General features: G+C 31.6%; 4 protein-coding genes across 5 annotated transcripts in view; 3 read left to right on the forward strand and 1 right to left on the reverse strand.

Moving 5' to 3' along the window:
* Window positions 1-3,729, forward strand: part of LOC102602829 (IRK-interacting protein) — a 9,308-nt gene extending 5,579 nt beyond the window's left edge. Inside the window, exon 3 of the mRNA XM_006347822.2 lies at window positions 2,136-3,729. Within this exon, the coding sequence (XP_006347884.1) occupies window positions 2,198-3,463 (1,266 nt within the window). The 5' untranslated portion in view covers window positions 2,136-2,197 and the 3' untranslated portion in view covers window positions 3,464-3,729. The remainder of the gene's footprint in view (window positions 1-2,135) is intronic.
* Window positions 3,730-5,505: 1,776 nt separating this feature from the next.
* Window positions 5,506-11,486, forward strand: LOC102581414 (uncharacterized). Of its 2 annotated transcripts, none has more exons than XM_006347934.2 (10): window positions 5,506-6,250; window positions 6,781-7,575; window positions 7,678-7,830; window positions 7,900-8,062; window positions 8,453-8,506; window positions 8,638-8,691; window positions 8,774-9,104; window positions 9,200-9,323; window positions 9,672-10,204; window positions 10,928-11,486. In XM_006347934.2, exons 1-10 carry the CDS (start codon window positions 5,885-5,887, stop codon window positions 11,202-11,204), a joined length of 2,850 nt encoding a protein of 949 aa, XP_006347996.1. In that variant the 5' UTR covers window positions 5,506-5,884; the 3' UTR covers window positions 11,205-11,486. The 2 variants fall into 2 exon arrangements, with proteins under 2 accessions (XP_006347996.1, XP_015164476.1); XM_015308990.1 differs by having other exon boundaries at window positions 8,846-9,104.
* A 789-nt stretch (window positions 11,487-12,275) lies between these two features.
* Window positions 12,276-12,984, reverse strand: LOC107060737 (uncharacterized). Its single transcript, XM_015308967.1, has 2 exons — window positions 12,826-12,984; window positions 12,276-12,716 (listed from the first exon to the last, which is right to left on the reverse strand). Exons 1-2 carry the CDS (start codon window positions 12,982-12,984, stop codon window positions 12,276-12,278), a joined length of 600 nt encoding a protein of 199 aa, XP_015164453.1.
* A 2,749-nt stretch (window positions 12,985-15,733) lies between these two features.
* On the forward strand, window positions 15,734-16,464 carry LOC102581744 (21 kDa protein-like). Its single transcript, XM_006347935.2, has one exon. It carries the CDS (start codon window positions 15,780-15,782, stop codon window positions 16,398-16,400), a length of 621 nt encoding a protein of 206 aa, XP_006347997.1. The 5' UTR covers window positions 15,734-15,779; the 3' UTR covers window positions 16,401-16,464.
* The last annotated feature ends 1,851 nt before the right edge of the window (window positions 16,465-18,315 follow it).

Here is an 18,315-nt window from a genome sequence, read left to right on the forward strand (position 1 = left end):
GGTTGTTGGGGGGGGGGGGGGGGGGGAATGAGAGATGCAATTAAAAAATGCATCGAAGTTGGGAAATCTATTAAAAATAACTACAATTAAGCTAAATATTGTCAACTTTAGGAGAAATTAAAATTGTGCAAAAATTAGGTGTTCACAATGTCAACTCCGGTGGGGTAAGTTTATGGAGAAGAATTATGAAATAAAAGGAATTCATCGAGTGGGTTGACTTTGGTATTGGTTGTGGAAGGAGTATATGATTTTGGTAGAACATGTATTATAATGGACTAATACCGAAAAATGAATAACCATGGCTGTATACTTTGGTGACTTGTAAAGAAGCTATTGTGTCCAGGTGTACTGAAGGAGCCCTGTGCAGGGTATCACTTGTTTATAAGCTGTTAAGAGGCCATTCAAGTGGGAATGGACGGAGCTGGGAAAATTCCTTATGGAATTTATGATATCTATCTTGTAGATGGGGGCATGGGGTGGGGGAGGATTTTTGGAAGGGAAAAGGGTTCAAATCTTTCTCCATGGATTCCTTCTATAGAGAACTTGTTGGAACAGGGTAAAGCAAGGAAGTTCACGTGTGGAGTTCTTCACTTGGTAGGTAATTGCATAGATTGGGGTTGATTTTTGTGAGGTATAAGCAACACTTATAATTGCATCCTCAATTGCTAAGACAATCTTGGTGTATGTTAATGGTTTCTTGATCTATTCCCCCCACCCGACCCGGCAAAAATAAGGAAACTTGGTATACTGTATAGATGCAATGCCAACAATAAACTTCTAAGGAAAGAAGGAGACAGATCATGGTGAGTTGGTCCAGTTTACACAAGGAACCATGGAAAACACATGCCGTATACGATTCCATTGTAGATCTACATCACAATTATGGATAGGTATTCAAATTGTTTATTATTTCATGGGTTGTGCGATGACATTGGGACAAGTGATGGAGGAATGGAAGTACCAAAGATCGGCAATGGCAGGAGTACAGCTTGCTGGAACAGCAATGTCACGTATCCTTTTAACTAATCTGGAAAAGAAGAATAGAAAATGTTTCAGACTGTAAATTATATGTAATTGTCCAAGGAAATTAATTTCGTTTCATTTATCTTTTGGGGTACAGAGAGAATTCTAAGGTAGTTGGGCCAACAGAATATATTTTTTCTGGGTTAGCTGAGAATCTTAGCTGACCCAACCTGGTTCAGTTGGTCCTTTTGTGTGTGGAGGTGTGGGTGGGGCCGTGGGGGACTGGGTTTTGGGGGTTGGCGGGATATGAGTCATCACTCTATCTTGGGCTCACTTAAATACTAGTTGTTTTTGAAAGTTTTCTGCACTCCAAGCAGTTGTGCGTGAAATTGGTGGAAGAGAAGATGTCATTTGATTATAATTACTGTCGTTACCTATTAAAGAATACCTTACCTATTTAAACTCTTGGTCATAGATGTAGTCAAGGCACCCAAAGTAAGTTGACTAAATCTGATGTGGGTCCCACACTCGCACCATATTGTGTCAATCCAGCACCAGGCAGTAGGGTTTTTGCAGGGTCAAAGGAAAAAAAGAAGATAGGGGATCCCCGTAGTTTTGCTTTGTTTGACACTAGTGAATTGCTGCTAAGATCTGGACGTGTTAGTAACATTTACATCTCCTTACGAGATCTCATGATAAAATTTGCTCAGAATGGATGCTGATGTACCAGTTTTGTCTTTCCTTTGGGTGTGGCCTAGCCTTTTATTTTCTTGCTGTTTGGTTGCTTACCCAAGTGTACTCTGCTGCTAGTTGCTTGGGTGGCCCAGTGGTTTGAGCTTGGGACTTCCATGTTGGAGGTCTCAAGTTCGAAACCCCTTGCCAGCGAAAGCAAGGGGTTTTGCCTTCTGGGTCGAGCTCGTCGCACCAGGCTTGCCTAGTGCGGTTTACCTCTCCTATGTGGTTTGCGAGCTATTGCATAGGAGCGGGGGTTTTACCCTGTGCGCACCCAAAGGGTAGCGGCTGCGGGTTTCCCTTGTCATAAAAAAAAAAAAGATTTTTGTTTTCAACATTGGCTGATTTTTCTGGACGCTGCAACTATTCGATGTTGGAATTTATTTGCCTGTTTTGTGATTGGTTCATGATGCATATGTGACGGAGTTTGGGTTTTACAGGTTAATCACTGCAAACTTTTAGGGGTTGGGGTTAGACTAATCTATTCTCATTACAAGTAGCTATGCAACCCAGTGGTGCAAAAGATACACAACTCCGTGAGAGCAACAGCCAGAAGGTCCATCCACAACCTATGGAGGAAGCCGCAAACCAAAATCCTGAAGCAGTTGAAGCTGTGGTATCTAGGATTTTTACAAATATCTCTTCCCTGAAGTCTGCCTACATTCAACTCCAATCTGCTCATACTCCTTACGACCCTGATAAAATCCAAGCTGCCGATAAACTTGTAATTTCAGAGCTGAAGAATCTCTCTGAACTGAAGCACTTCTACAGGGAGCATAATCCCAAACCTGTGTGTGTTTCACCTCAGGACTCTCGCTTGGCTGCAGAGATCCAAGAACAGCAGAGCTTGTTGAAAACATATGAAGTTATGGTGAAGAAGTTTCAATCTGAGATTCAGAACAAAGATTCTGAGATTCTTCAGCTGCAGCAGCAGATACTAGAGGCCAGTCAGAAGCGGATTAAATTGGAGAAAAACCTTAAGCTCAGGGGTTTGTCAGCGAAAGAATCAGAGAATGCAGTTAACGAGGATGGGCATTTCTCTGTGGACCTAACTCCTGAGCTTTTCAGGTCAGCCGTGGAAGCTGCTTATAGGGCCATTCACGACTTCTCTAAGCCACTGATCAACATGATGAAAGCTGCTGGTTGGGATCTTGATGCTGCAGCAAACTCCATAGAGCCAGATCTAGTTTATGCAAAGAGAGCTCACAAGAAATATGCGTTTGAATCACATATCTGCCAAAGAATGTTCGCTGAATTTCAGAATGAGTTCTTCTGTGTGAAATATGAGAATTCAGCTGTCCCCAATGATAGCTTTTACCACCAGTATCTTGCATTACGGGAATCAGATCCACTGGATGTTGTAGTCCAAAATCCAAAGTCCCTTTTTGGGAACTTTTGCCGGAAGAAGTATTTGGAGGTGGTTCATTCGAAGATGGAGTCTGCATTTTTTGGGAACTTGGATCAGCGAAACTATATTATGAGTGGTGGACACCCAAGAACAGCTTTCTATCAGGCCTTTCTGAAACTAACCAAGTCAATTTGGCTTTTGCATAGGTTGGCATATTCATTTGATCCTCCAGTTAGGGTTTTCCAAGTCAAGAAGGGAACCGACTTCTCAGAGGTTTATATGGAAAGTGTTCTGGAAAACTTCACTGTAGACGAAAACGAGAAGCCTAAGGTTGGTCTAATGGTAATGCCTGGTTTCTATGTCAGGGGCAGTGCGATCAAGTGCCAAGTCTACCTAACTGACGTGAAGGTTACCGAATGATATTTATATATATATCGTGTTTTCTGCTTTATCATATGCCTTATGTTTTAGCAGGTGTGTTTCTTGTTACATCCTGGTCAGTTTGATGTAAAATGTGTCTTGAGCTGATGCCTAGATATCTCAAAGATTATAAGTTGAAAACTTTCATCTGTTCATGGACATGATTTCGGGACGTAGTTGGTCTTGTCTGTATCCCGACTAAAAGTTTTCTCATGAACTTTTGCGTTTATTAATGAAAAAAAATACATTTTGGTTCCAAAACTGAATGCATATCACATATATTTTTGCCGGTATGTCCATGATAGCACATTATCTGTGCAAGTTTTATGATATGGAAATGAATCTTAGTAGCTATAAGTCTATCTATGATTTCATAGATTTTTACAATGTTTTAGTTTTTTGTCTTTTTTTTCAAGACATCTGGAAAAGGTTATTTGTAAGTGACTATAAGAGATTATTTTCTTGCGATAAAAGTCATCGCGATGTGATCATGGGGTTGACTATGTCCTAGATGCGTTATGCATGGACCGTCATCTTAGCTGCTTCAAGTTTTTTGAGCACATGCATATTTTAATATTAGTTTAACTCTGTTCTGAATTTTTGGACGGTTTAAGGAAAACCTTTTCCTTCAATTCTACCTAAATTGATGTCCTGTCTCACTTTCAATCTTTTGATTTGTGTTCTACAAAATTCTCCAACCTAAATTAACGAAAGGGTAAAGTATATTTTTTCTGGAAATGATAATAATAATTTGAGAAAAAGCTACCAATTCAACAAGTTCAAATTTTCGATGCCTATTATCTTGATTAGCAATTTTCCTTCAAACATATGAAAAGGAGGTCAAGCACAAAATCTTTATCCTTACGTGTATTTTTTAACTCAATTAGTTGACCATATAGTTTGTCTATGAGAAGAGATAAAAGTAAGTCGAAGAATTTTGCATAGAGATGATTAGATAGAACATGGTATATTTGTAGTTTATCAAGGACATGACAGTGAGTTTTGTAGATTAGGATGAGCGTTGCTTAGTTCCATGTCAGTATTGATTTATTACTTTTATATTATCTTATTCTTCGATTTTATTATCTCATTGATTTCGATTATCGTATTATTTGTTGTTATTACTGTTCTTCTCCTTTGTTTTAGTATAGATTATTTACTATATTTATACTTGTTTTACGATTTTTGTGTTGCACAACTTGAGTCTAGGGACAAATGGAAACAACTTTTCTACCTTTTCAGGATAAGGATAAGACTGTGTACACACCACCCTCTTCAAACTTTACTAATTGCGAGATTACATTGAATACATTTTTGTTATTGAAGCGTTTCTTAACTCAGCAAGTTGTTGCTAATTTTTTATTTTAAGACTAAAAATTGGCTGGAAGGATTCTCAAATGGTAAGCTCCAGCTACCGTGTGATGAGTGCATTTGATCTTCAAAATAAAAGCGACAATCTGAATTATGAGATCTCAGATCTCTATATTATACTTTAATATTATTTAAGATTTATAACATAATCAATCTAATAAATAATTTAGCTCGATACAAGCATTAATACTAGTCAGCACTTTACTCTATGTTATATTAATTTATTTAAGGAATAATTAATTTACATAGACATAATAGAACATATATTACATCTTCTACCGGTACTTATTAGTAATTAGTAATATAACATAATAATTACTACTGATGACAGATTTGAATTAATTAATAATTAATAAATAATTATTTAAATTATTTAATGTAAATTAATATGGAAGCGTGTAAATATATATTTAGATTGTTTAGTTATTTAAAATGGAAGCGTGTATCTAGGAAATGGTTACTGCACACGTTTCTCAATGAGGCTTTTTGATTTTAATAATTAATTTATATTTATAATTTTATTTTTAGTTTTTTAAAGTGCTCCTAGAAAGTAGTCTAATGGCACACGTTTCAATTATAAAGCCATTGGACTTTTTTTTAATAATTAATGTATATTTAAATCAATAATTAATTAAGGTGATTTTTTGTAGGTGTCTGCACATGTTTCGAAAGTGAGCCTAGGAACACGCTTCCTTATTAAATAATAAGCCATTTTTAAATAATTAATAAGCCATTTTTAAAATAATTAATAAGCCATTTTTTGTATAAGCCATTTTTGAAAGTTAGCAGTTTACTTAATAAATCTGCTAACTTTTTGTATGTGTCTGCACGTTTAATTAATAAGCCATTTTTTATTAATTAATTCAGATTATTAATTAATTAAGAAGTTAGCAGTTTTTGAAAGTGTGCATAGGAAGTGGTGAGATTATGTATTTGATTGACTACACACGTTTAGTGCAGAGAATAACTTCAAGTTTGTTTTCAATTTCCCATTATCTGCATGTCCTTCATTCTTAGTCTTTGTGTTTTTTAAATTATATATTAACAATCATGAAGAGATATTTGAAATCTAACCTTTCCCCTAGAAAAAGCCCTAGATTTAGTAACAATCATGGATTGAGTCAACCTCCAAGCTTCAATTTGATATCACAATCACTTGAGAACGATTGTTTGGAGAATAATGAAAGTGAAAATGTTCCTATTCAAATTAGTTCAACCAAGCAACAAGAAAAAAAAAGAAAATGCAGTAGTGTTGTGTATACATGTTCGGATGATTCGGATTCAGATTTTGTGCCAGAATCAAGTTACATTAAGGACAAGAACTATATGAAGGGTGAGACTTCTAGAGCCCCAAATCCAAAAATTAAGGTGCGCGCGAAGAAGTTCAATTTCAGAAGTGGAAAAGTTGTTCCAAAGGTATTAAATGAACATATTTTCATGATTTTATTATTTTACTCTTTGCATGTTATTTTCATTGATGGAGATATTTAAACATAAATTTTTGTATGTGTCTGATTTATGTTCGTTTGTATATACAATTTTGGCATAAGAATTTGAGTTTATTGATGTGGTTTTGAGTATCATGTGGTTATAAAGTATGGAATTGACTTTTATAATTCATTATTATCTCAGAACCAAAAAAAATCTGATATTATATCAATTAGATACATCAGTGTGAATTAATGTTGTTGTATGTGAGTATATTGTGTCTATGGAAATGGTCATTTCTCCTTTTGTTTTTAAATCATGTAACAAGTAATTTATTTTGATTATCTCTTTGGTATTACCAATTTTATATCAAACGTATTCATAATGTTATTGTTTGTTAGTATATAGTATGTATTGCTTGAATTTATTTCTTGAATTAGCTCATGATCAATTTTTATATCAAAAGTATACACAAGTTATTTTTTATTTTTTTTAAAAAGTACCTTTTTTTACTCCAGGAAAAGAAGAAATATACTCATTGGTGTTCCTACACCAATATGGATGTTTGTGATGACATTAGGAATCGTCTTAACGACCAACAATTTCTACAGTTTAAGGAATCTCCTTTTGGTTTATTTTTGGACATGCCACATATAAAGGTTCAGCCACAACTATTACGCAGCCTTTTGCTTGTTGAAACAAAGAATGATAGAGATGATATGTTCATTGTGAATGTAAATGATACTGAGCTTAAATTTGGAATTAGAGAATTTGCTGTTATCACTGGGTTAAAATGTGGTTTGGATAGTGATTTTTATTCAGATCCAGATTCTCCAAACAGGCTGCTCGCACAGTACTTTCCTGGAATAAAACAAGTTAGAAAGTCGGAATTTATTAATGCTTTTAATGCCAAAGATTTTATAGAGCCTGGAGATGTCTTCAAAATGGCATTGGTATACTTTATTGAGACTTTCTTACTTTCTGCTGAACCAAACAGCAATTTTGTATCGAAATTGCACTTTGACTTGGTTGAAACTGGGGAGTATAAAGATTATTCATGGGGGAACCTTTGTTTTCGCACACTGCTTAAAAATTGTAGCCATAAACTGGGAAAAAATCCATCATCATTCAAGTTTGGTGGATTTCATCTTGCCTTACAAATATGGTTTTATGAGTGTTGCTCTAAGGTTGATCGTTCTGTTGCAACTCGCATATGTACCACCACTCCGCGGATACTCAATTGGCGGACATCTGATTCGTTGATTTATTTTGAATTCTTAAAGAATACAATGTTTAGAAAATACGGAAATCAGGTAAGTGTGTTCATGTGGTTTGATTATAAGAATTTTATTTCTTGAATTATGTCTATAATCTCTTTGTTTGAAATGTTTTTTCATATGAATTTTTAATGCTAGATCAAGTTTTCAAACATAGTACTGACAGATGTGGAGCTGGCTGACATGGATCCTTCAATCATGCCAGAAAGCACAAATAATCAGGATGAAGGGGTTAAGATGGTTTTAACTGATGAAGAAAGATATTTAAGATTAAAGAATGAAATTGTGAATGTAAGGGAAAATTTTACTATGTTTATATAATCGTATACATGTTTTGATAGTTTATTCTTTCTTACATAGGTCCGGGAAGATTTGAAAGATTTAAGGACAAAAGTTGATGATCATATAAAGGATTTGAAAGCTTATATTGATGATTCAATGAAGTTGCTTATTGAAGAATTCAGATCATCAAAACAGAAGTCAAGTGAAACTCCAACCCATGAAAAGTTTTTCCCAGTTCAAGGTTTATATTATTTTGATGATATATGTTGAAAATCTATTGTTATATTAGTTTTATAATTATCATGTTTATGTTTATGTCTCATAGCTGCCTATATGAGTTATTTGCAAACTACTTTTTCCTAAAATATTTGTTCCACTTAAAATGTACACAAAATCAAGGAGTCGATTCTCTTGAAAAGAATTCACCCGATTAAGGTATGGTTCTTTAAAAATTACTTTGATATTTGGTTAATCTATTATTATCACTTTATATACAAAATTTATACAAAGTGAAGATTAGCAACAACCTGTTTTCATACTTGTTTTATACTCAATAATTTTTTTCATAGAATTATATGAATTTATAGTGAAATACTGATATTTTCTAAATATTTGTTCATGTTAAATATAGATGTTGAACAAAATCAAACAGTTGATACTTTTGGAATGAAAAATTCAGATACAGGTATTGAGTCCTTTATAAATTCTATTCAACTTGCTTTTATACATATTATTAGTTGTTATACCTAATTTTTATAATAAGTTGATAATTTTTATTACCTGTAGTGAATATAATTTTATCATTTTAAAATGCAGTGGCATCAGAAAATGAGGTAGATGATTCTTCTGGAATGAATTTGTCAGATACAGGTACTAAATATGTTAATGTTTTTGTTGTAGAATTGAGGTCCTATGATGAAGCACTAATTTGTTATATTATATATGATTCTAGTTTCTAAATATGATGTGCCGGGAACTTCGTCTACTAAAACACCAACATTGGATGATTTTCCTCCATTCACAGACACACAAATGGTTGCATTGGATCCAATACTTAATGAAACAGTGACACCGCAATTGCAAATGCGAATTAAAAATTCAGGCAAGTATGATACATCCCCATATGTGCAGCTACCTGAAGGTGGAAATAGTTGTGAAAAGAGGATGATTTTTTCTAATGCTAAGCATCCTTTTGAAAAGTTTAAAGGGTTTGATTGTTCTGCTGATTTGATAAATAAGTTTGTAGATTGGGTGTATCAGAATGTATCACAGAGACGAAATAGGTACTTTTGACATTACATTATGATGATTTTACTCAATTTTTATCAATTATTTTCCATATTATGGATTTATATATATAAAAACATAATTGAAGCAGGAAGTCTGCATACACCGCAGTGTATGATAAGTTGAAGCCTGAACTTGATCTAGGAATTGTAAAAGTAAAGAAAATGGATTGGTTCCACATAATGGTTCATGATGGAAGACCTTGGGAAGATGAGGTATGTTTTAAAATTTTATCTTCTTCATGTATTATATTAATATGACGTTGTCCATAGAAGAATTTCCAGATTCACATATTAATGTCATTTATTTAATTTATATGTATGTGACCGATGAGTATATAATTCAAAAAAAATGTAGAAATCTTATTATATATCTATTATATACAGTTATTGTGTTTTTGAAATCACAGTATTTTAAGAACAAAATGTTAATCATATTGTATGCAATTAATATGTATATTTATAAACTATAGTTAATCATATTGTATGCAATCAATATGTAATTTTTTAATCCTGTTTTATCATTTTGATGTTATTATTTACTGATTGTTTATATTGAAACAGCATGTTGATGTCATTATGTACTATTTACGGAAAAAGGATAAACACTCTACAAACATTCGTACTAGATATGTCACCACAGACTCTGTTTTTATGTCGTGGTTGTTGGGAGCTGAAATATTGTGGGAAGAATCAAATTGTGATATGAGTTCAATATCTCCTAACCATTGTGTTGGTCAATATATGCGGGGTTACAATTTGATTGCCAATATCCCTTGGGATAGAGTTGATAACATCATCATCCCTGTGAATGTTAGTGAGTGTTTTCATTGGATTCTTGTAGTTTTTCGCATAAAACACAGGTGTTTGTACGTTTATGATTCAAAGATGGGTGATGAAAATCACACTAAAATGGTAAAACAGTCTGTTGAGTCTATTGCAAGAATGATACCGTTGTTCTTTAGTAGCATAGGCTATTATGGTAAACGTTCAGATATTCAATGGCATATGGAACCTGCTTATTTTGACAAGTCAGAAATGGAACCACTTGAATATAAGATGCAAAGGAACATCCCACAACAACATCCTGATTCAAAGTAAGTGATTCCCTTTTTGAATTTGCTTGTGTAACTAAATTGCCTTCATATTTCGTTAATAAATAATGTCATGTAGTGTTGTGTTGCAACTGAGGATGGAGTTGGTGTCGATCATAAATGTTAGACCAAGTAATAGAATGTTTATGTGTAGAACACATTTGCAGTGTTGTGTTCAAGTCTATTTATGCAGCGTCTGTGAGAAGTTATCGTGGTTGTTTCTGGCGTAGTCTGCCTGCCTCCTTCTCAATGACAATTCTGTTTTTAACTCGCTTTGCTTACTTCATACTTCTGACCTACTACCTAAGGAATCCATTCTTTCTTCTTTCAAAACTTTTAGCTGTCACCTTTTTATTTCATCATTACGGCACTAAACTTAGTAGGTCCAAAATGAAGTAGATAATTAAAATTCTGAATTTAGTGTACTGAAAATGGAATTTTGAATACGTTCTATGATAATATCAACTATTTTGAAGAATTAGATTACTAAATAGAGCTCACCATTTTTGATAATAGACTTGTTAAAAAGAAGTGAAGTTGATAGCCATAGGTGGACTGTGCTCAATTTTATGTGTTAGTTTAGGTTTAAAAGATTCAATTCCGACCTGCCAGTGCCTCCTGTTTATTTTATAAATAATATTTGATGTTTCTAGTTCATAAGTTTAATTTTTTAAATTTTTATTTTTATTTTTTATCTACCAGTTTTAAGATTTTCAATGTTTTCAGTGATAGTGGACTTTATGCATGCGTATTTGCTGAACTTATTACACATGGAGTTTTTGAAATTCCAAGTCAATGTTTCATGCCAAAACTTCACCGTAAGAGATATGGTGCATTACTTTGGGAATATGCAACATCAAAACTTAGTCAAGGTGCTATAAGTGAAGGTGAGGTGAGTGGCAAATTTGCAAGCAAATTGGGTGAACCAAGTATTAACAGAGATATTGTTAGGGATTGCCAGAAGTTTCAGATGCCAAATCCTACACCAAGAGTCTACAAATAAATATGATGGATTATGGCATTTATTTAAGTTTTTTCATTTTAAAGGATTATCTGTCTTATATTTTTGGTTTTGAATATTTCTGGATGAAGACGGTAAATGTTTTTTTTAGTTGGTGATTGTGAACTTGATTTCTGGCAGTTAGTATATGGTATTAAAAAAGATTTGTGGCAGTTTTATTTTTAAAGTTTTGATGAAAACTATTATGTATTATTTTTAGTTGTGGATTGTGAATTTATATTTGATATATAATCACTAGTGTACAAATTATTTTGTAACGATTCTATATAGCAATATTATTAATTAAAGCAGTCATTCCATGGTTATACAACTATTATATATAAAAATAGTTACACTATGGAATATAGTTTGTATTGAAAGATTGATGATTATGCGAAGTGTTGAAAGATTTAAACACAAAGGATGATATCATACGAAAGTTTTGAAAGCTTTTTTTGATGATTCAATCAAGTTGCTTATAATTATCATATTTAATGCTTATCTCTCAATGCTGCTTATACGGTTTTTTGCGAACAATTAAATATTCTTAAAATATTTGTTTCACTTAAATAAACGCAAAATCAAGGAGTTGATTATGTTAATAAGAATTCACCAAATAGACGTATTGAGTCTTTATAAATTATATAGAAACTTGGTTCCTCAATTATAATCACTTTATATATCAAAATTATACAAAGTGATTATTCTCAAAAACCTGTTATAATAACTGTTGTATACTCGTTATAATTTCTAATATGACTTGTATGATTTTATAGTGATCTACAGATCATTCCCATATTAATTGTTCCATCTTTAAATTTAGATGCAGTACATATCAAGGAGTTGATAATTTTGGAATGAACATTTCAGATGCAGGTATCTTTAAAATTTTATGTCACAGTAACAAAAAATATATAATTATAATATTTTTTACTAAATTGTATTTCATAAACTTAAATAGAATCCTTAAAACATACTAATAACATAGATGAATCACCTAGAAATAACAAAAAACAGTTCAATTGTTTGTAAACAAAGAAATAAATAGAACAATCACAAACATATGATCATAAACTATGCATCTGGTGGATATCTACCACATGTCGTCCTATTGTGCCCCTCGCGACGACATATGCTGCATGTTACCTTGGCCCTCTTGAATTTTCCTTCGCTATATGACTTCTTGCGTTCCATTGGTGGTCTCCCTGGCCCTCTCTTATAATCTGGTGGTAATAATTTTTGATCCAGCACATGAGACGGTATTTCCCATGTACTCTCACATGGAAGAGGTTCAACTGGAATTGCATACGCGTCTTGGAAATTTTTATTGCTGTAGAACTCAGAACAATAGTCCTCTCCATGTTTATTTCTGTGTGCAATTGCAGCCATAGCATGACCACATGGTATCTCATCCAGTTGAAAACGTCCACAACTACATTTTCTACTTCGTAGACACACGGTGAAACGTCTTGCTCCATCAGTTATTGTATGTAGGAATTGTGTTGATGGGCTTACCTAAAACAATTTTCATGTATCAAAAGTATCAAAAGACATACAGAATTTGCTTAGTTACAAAAATATTCAAAAATTAACATTGCAAATATTCAGAGAATTAGATACTTACTGTCATACGGTGAGATATCTCACGGTTATCTTCAAGTATTTTATTGTATGGTTCAGTAAGATCAGTTTTGGTTTGCCCAGCCTCTTCGCTATGTTTAGCACTCCATGATTGAATTGTTATTCTCATAAAATCCAACAATGATACTACTGGAAGTTTCATTATAAACTGAATTTTCTCTTTCTCTTTTTTCTTTTTCGTTCACTTCCTATTAAATAAACAAGAAAATTCAAGCTAAATTTTACGTGGTTTGATTTTAAAAATTTTAGTATTAATTTTTAATTAAAAAATAAATTGTTAATGTTACGTAGTTTGATTTCAAAATTTTAGTGCACCCATCGTCAAATTATTTTTTTACCTATGCGATTCTTGGACACCCTTCGTGAAATTTCTGGCTACGCCATTGATGATAAGCACCCCTCACTTCCAACCCGAAGGTTGCGAGTTCGAGTCACCAAGGAAGCAAAAGGGGTGGGAGCTCCTAGGGAGGGTAAAAAAATGATCTATTTTATGTTACAAACGTAATTGAAAAAATAAAAAAGGTAAAACGATATATCATCCATTTAGATGTAGTTTTATTTTAATAATTGTAGATGTATTATGAAATAAATAGCTTGATGTAGTAGCATAATTTGGTCTAATATTTAGTCCATGTTTTATTTATTTGTTTTTTTTTTTGTGCAAGACAAGTTGCGGTATGCACGGATAAAAAAGCCTGTTCAGCACAAGCTAGTAAAACGTTGAATAATAATCCTCTCCACCTAAGTTTACGACCGACTCTAACACGAATTAAGGTTTGTGTCTACTACACCCAACCTTATCTCTCTCTTCTTAGAAGTTATTATTACTTCATCGTCCACTATATTAAAAATAATAAATTTTTATTTTTATTATCAGTTGCAAAAATCAAAAGATAACTATCACAATTTACTCTTATATTTTTTTTCAAAATATTTAATTTATTATGTTTATAAAGCGATCTATTAAAATTGTCATATCTAATTAGGATGGAAAAAATAAAGATGGACGAAGGGAATAATATTTAATTGCACGTGAAGGACTAATTAAATTACAATTGTAAATACTATGGTCTTCTGGCATGTGGCACAACGTTACAGAAATCAAAGTCAAATTCTCATTCATGTGAACATAACTTAAGGTCCTAAGTTATACTTATTATATAAAATACATAGAGATATCGCATGTAATATTATTTTCTTTGTCTCGGTGTAAATTGGTTTATATATCATTTGCTCTATTTTGCCATTTTGGCTTTATCTTGCATTATCAATTTCTTTTTTCTACTTCTCTTGAAAAAAAAAAAATCCTTGACCATATGTTTTCAATCCCAATAATTTATTAATTCTTATTCGTTACTCTCTCTAGTTTATATTTAGTAAATTTCTAATATTTTTTTCATAGTTCAATATAAGGAAAGTTTTTAAAATTCAAGCTAATCATCATATATTTTATTTTTCGCTATACATTTTTCAGGAGAATGATTGAAAAAGAGTCAAAAGAGTAATAATTGGTAGCGTAGGGGTCGACCCTAGTAGTGTGTTTTCTCAATCGAAATAATAGCAAGAAGATTCGATAAGTAATTTGAAGTTGCTTGAAAATCACCTAAACAAACATAAAATGCAATTTGCTATTCTCTTCTCTTTTAATTTATTTGTCAACTTAACATAAAATTTTAAAAAATAAAGAACATTTTAAATTTTATAATGGAACATATATCTTAGTTTTGTAAGCATTGAACCGGTCTTGGGTAGGGATCAATTTCTAGCTTAGTACATACATTTTTTTACTAATAAAAAAGAATGGAATGTTTTTGGGTTCGGGTCAGGTGAGTACCTTTCAAAAAAAATTGCATTACGTATATAAAAAATTATGAAAAGTTACTATACAAAAAATGATTTCTAGCAGTAATAAATTAATGATAATAACTTAATTATAGTTAAATATTTTTTTATAAGACAATTACTAGTAACAATTATATTTTGACATTTTTTGTAAATGTCATTTAAGTTTATAGTAACACTAAATCTAATGACAATTAATTAATATCAGTAAAAATTTTAACATTCTACACATTTATTGTTGTTAATTACGCACATTAACATAGTTGATTTAAGATATGAATAATGCTAAATGGCCAGAAAATTTGGCCGATCAGAAATTTAAAAAGTCTATAATATCCTTTTTATTTTAAAATAAATTGATCTTTTTTTCATTTTTTAATTAAAAGATATTAAAGTTAAAAGGGTAAAAATATTCAAAAATATAAAATAACATAATATGAAATATGTTATTTTACCATTCTGACCAAATTTTTTGCCAAAAAGATTTTTCTTTAAAATATAATCTTTTCCTACTTTTTGGGTGTCAAAGCAATAACTCAATACTCATAATTAGTTACGTAAATAGGACATTGCTCCGACAAGAATTAAGGTTTGTGTTTACTAGAACCCCAACATCAACACCTTCCCCAAAAAATTGACTCACATAAAATAATTATGCATTATGCATTACTCCCTCCGTTTTATTTTACTTGATTCTTATATTAAAAATAAATATTTCAATTTTATCGATATGTTTTAGCAAATTAAGAGAGTTTTCTTTTTTCTATACTACTTTTAGTATTAATTAAATAATAGCAGTCAAATTTAAAATTTCAAAATATCATTAATAAGATTAGTTTTAATAAATTAAAATTTTCTTAAAGGGTGTATAAGGTCAATACCGAATATTAAGCAAGAATGAGTGTGCATTAATATAATTAAACTTCTCATGATCATTTATATTCATGTCATAGCCCTTAGCTTCTATATAAACCTTAGCACCTCCTTTACAATTTTCCCATCAAACAAACACAACACAACAAAATTCATTCTCTCTTCATATAATTCTATACTCTTAGGTTAATCTTTCCTTGTTATACTTCTCCAAAAAAAAATATGGAAAAACTTGTCCTTCCCCTAATTTTACTTCTCATTTTTTCTATCTTTATTGTTGAATCGAATGCAATCGTGCCTAAATTCATAGAGTCACAATGCAAGCACACTCGTTATCCAGGTCTATGTGTGAGTTCATTAGCAACACATTTAAATCCAACGTCACAAGATCCTCAAGAAATAGCTCAAGCTGCTTTAAAAGTGAGTATAGTTAAGGCAGTATACACAAAAAATTACTTGGAAATAGTGTCGAAAGAACTGAAACAAAAAAAGGCTAAGGAATATCAAGCGGTTAAAGATTGTTTAGATCAAATGTCAGATAGTGTTTCTGAGCTTACAAATTCATTCAAAGAATTTGAACACATGAAGAGTGCAGAATATAGTGAAGGGGATTTTGCTTGGTGTCAAAGCAATGTGCAAACTTGGCTAAGTACTGTATTGACTGATACATATATTTGTATGGATGGATTTTATGGGTACCCAATGGGTGGTAAAAGGATGGCTATGATTAAAGCTAGGGTACTTAATGTTGCACAAGTTACTAGCAATACGTTGGTTTTGTTTAATGGATTTGCAGCTTGGCATAGAGCTAATTCTAATGGTGGCTTTAAAAATAAACCTTAAAGCAAGAACCAAGGTTGCATATATATATAAAAAACAAATATTTATGAGTGTTTTAGTTAGCTAGCTAGTTGTGATGGGAATTACTTTTGAGTCTTGGTGGTGTATACATATATAGCATATACTATATGTTTGTAAACTTGAATAATATCATCAATCAATGTGTGAATATGATATTTTGCATATCTTGTAAAAGAAAGGAAAGTATTTTTGTTTCGTTAGGGTTGCGATATATTTTTCTAAGAGTTCATATTGCTTAATTAAATGATGTGAACTATATACTCAAAATAAGTGAATAAAGTCACCCTTTTTAATGAGAAAAATCACTTATCTTTTGTTATTTCACTCAAAAAATTACTCAAGTCGAAGGATTATGTAAAACCGTTTTAAAGAATTTAACTTAATCAACAATAATATTCCTGATATAATTCCACAAGTAAATATGGAGAAACTGATCGATATACACACAACCTTAACCAAATCACTATATTTTGAGGAAGGACAAAGTTTATGGCATCGAAAACTTTTTTTTGTTCTGGATTGTTTTTCTGTATTTTGAACGAAAATTTTTCCGGCAAATCACTAATTTTGATATTTTACCTTGATTGTACCATCCACCTTTTGTTATTTGTATTATTGTATATCCTCTCTAAACTTCACATATATATATTTTGCACCAGATATCTAACTTTTCAGATACGGGATATAATTTTTGTTGTTCGTGTTCTTGTTTGACTGTATTTTACGGATGTATCTTATTGTATTTTTGTGGTTATATAGTTTATAATCCTGTATTTTTATTGTTTGTATCTTGTATATTCAATGCATTTTTATGTATTTTGCCTTGATTGTATTCGTTGAACAATGGGCAAATTACATAAATCACATACTTTTAAGGCAAAATTACAACATATCCCTTCAAAGTTTATAATTACAGAAATCCTTCAAACGGATACAATAATATAAGCGTTGATACATTAATCTGATGTGCGAGATACATTAATCGTTAAGTAAGATACATTACATTCTATACATGATACACTAATTTGATGTACATTTTATACATGATACAATAATCTGATGCGCGAGATACAATAATATAAGCGTTGATACATTAATCTGATGTGCGAGATACATTAATCGTTAAGTAAGATACATTACATTCTATACATGATACACTAATTTGATGTACATTTTATACATGATACAATAATCTGATGCGCGAGATACAATAATATAAGCGTTGATACATTAATCTGATGTGCGAGATACATTAATCGTTAAGTAAGATACATTACATTCTATACATGATACACTAATTTGATGTACATTTTATACATGATACAATAATCTGATGCGCGAGATACAATAATATAAGCGTTGATACATTAATCTGATGTGCGAGATACATTAATCGTTAAGTAAGATACATTACATTCTATACATGATACACTAATTTGATGTACATTTTATACATGATACAATAATCTGATGCGCGAGATACAATAATATAAGCGTTGATACATTAATCTGATGCGCGAGATACACTAATCTGATGCGCGAAAATGAGGGATTTTGGAGATTTGTAAAACTTATAGAGGATAATGGTAATAAGTAAACTAAAATGTGGGATTTCTTTAATTTTTCCTTGAACAATTAACATAGATTGATTTGCCATGCCAACAAATACAATTAACAAAGATTTTAATCGTCGCACATATAAATGTATGATAAATTGGTAATAAAAGATTTGCTACAAATGATACATTTTGAAAACAAACTATTGGGAAAATTGTATGAAGTAGCAAACTGTTAATTCAAATTAAATGATATAGCCATAGTTTCTTTTATTTGTAATTCGCAGCAAACATTATATGTTTTTTGCCATCCCATTTGTATACCGAAATATACAAATGCA

This window comes from Solanum tuberosum, unplaced genomic scaffold (assembly GCF_000226075.1).
Source record: "Solanum tuberosum cultivar DM 1-3 516 R44 unplaced genomic scaffold, SolTub_3.0 scf00095, whole genome shotgun sequence".
Taxonomy (NCBI): Eukaryota; Viridiplantae; Streptophyta; class Magnoliopsida; order Solanales; family Solanaceae; genus Solanum; species Solanum tuberosum.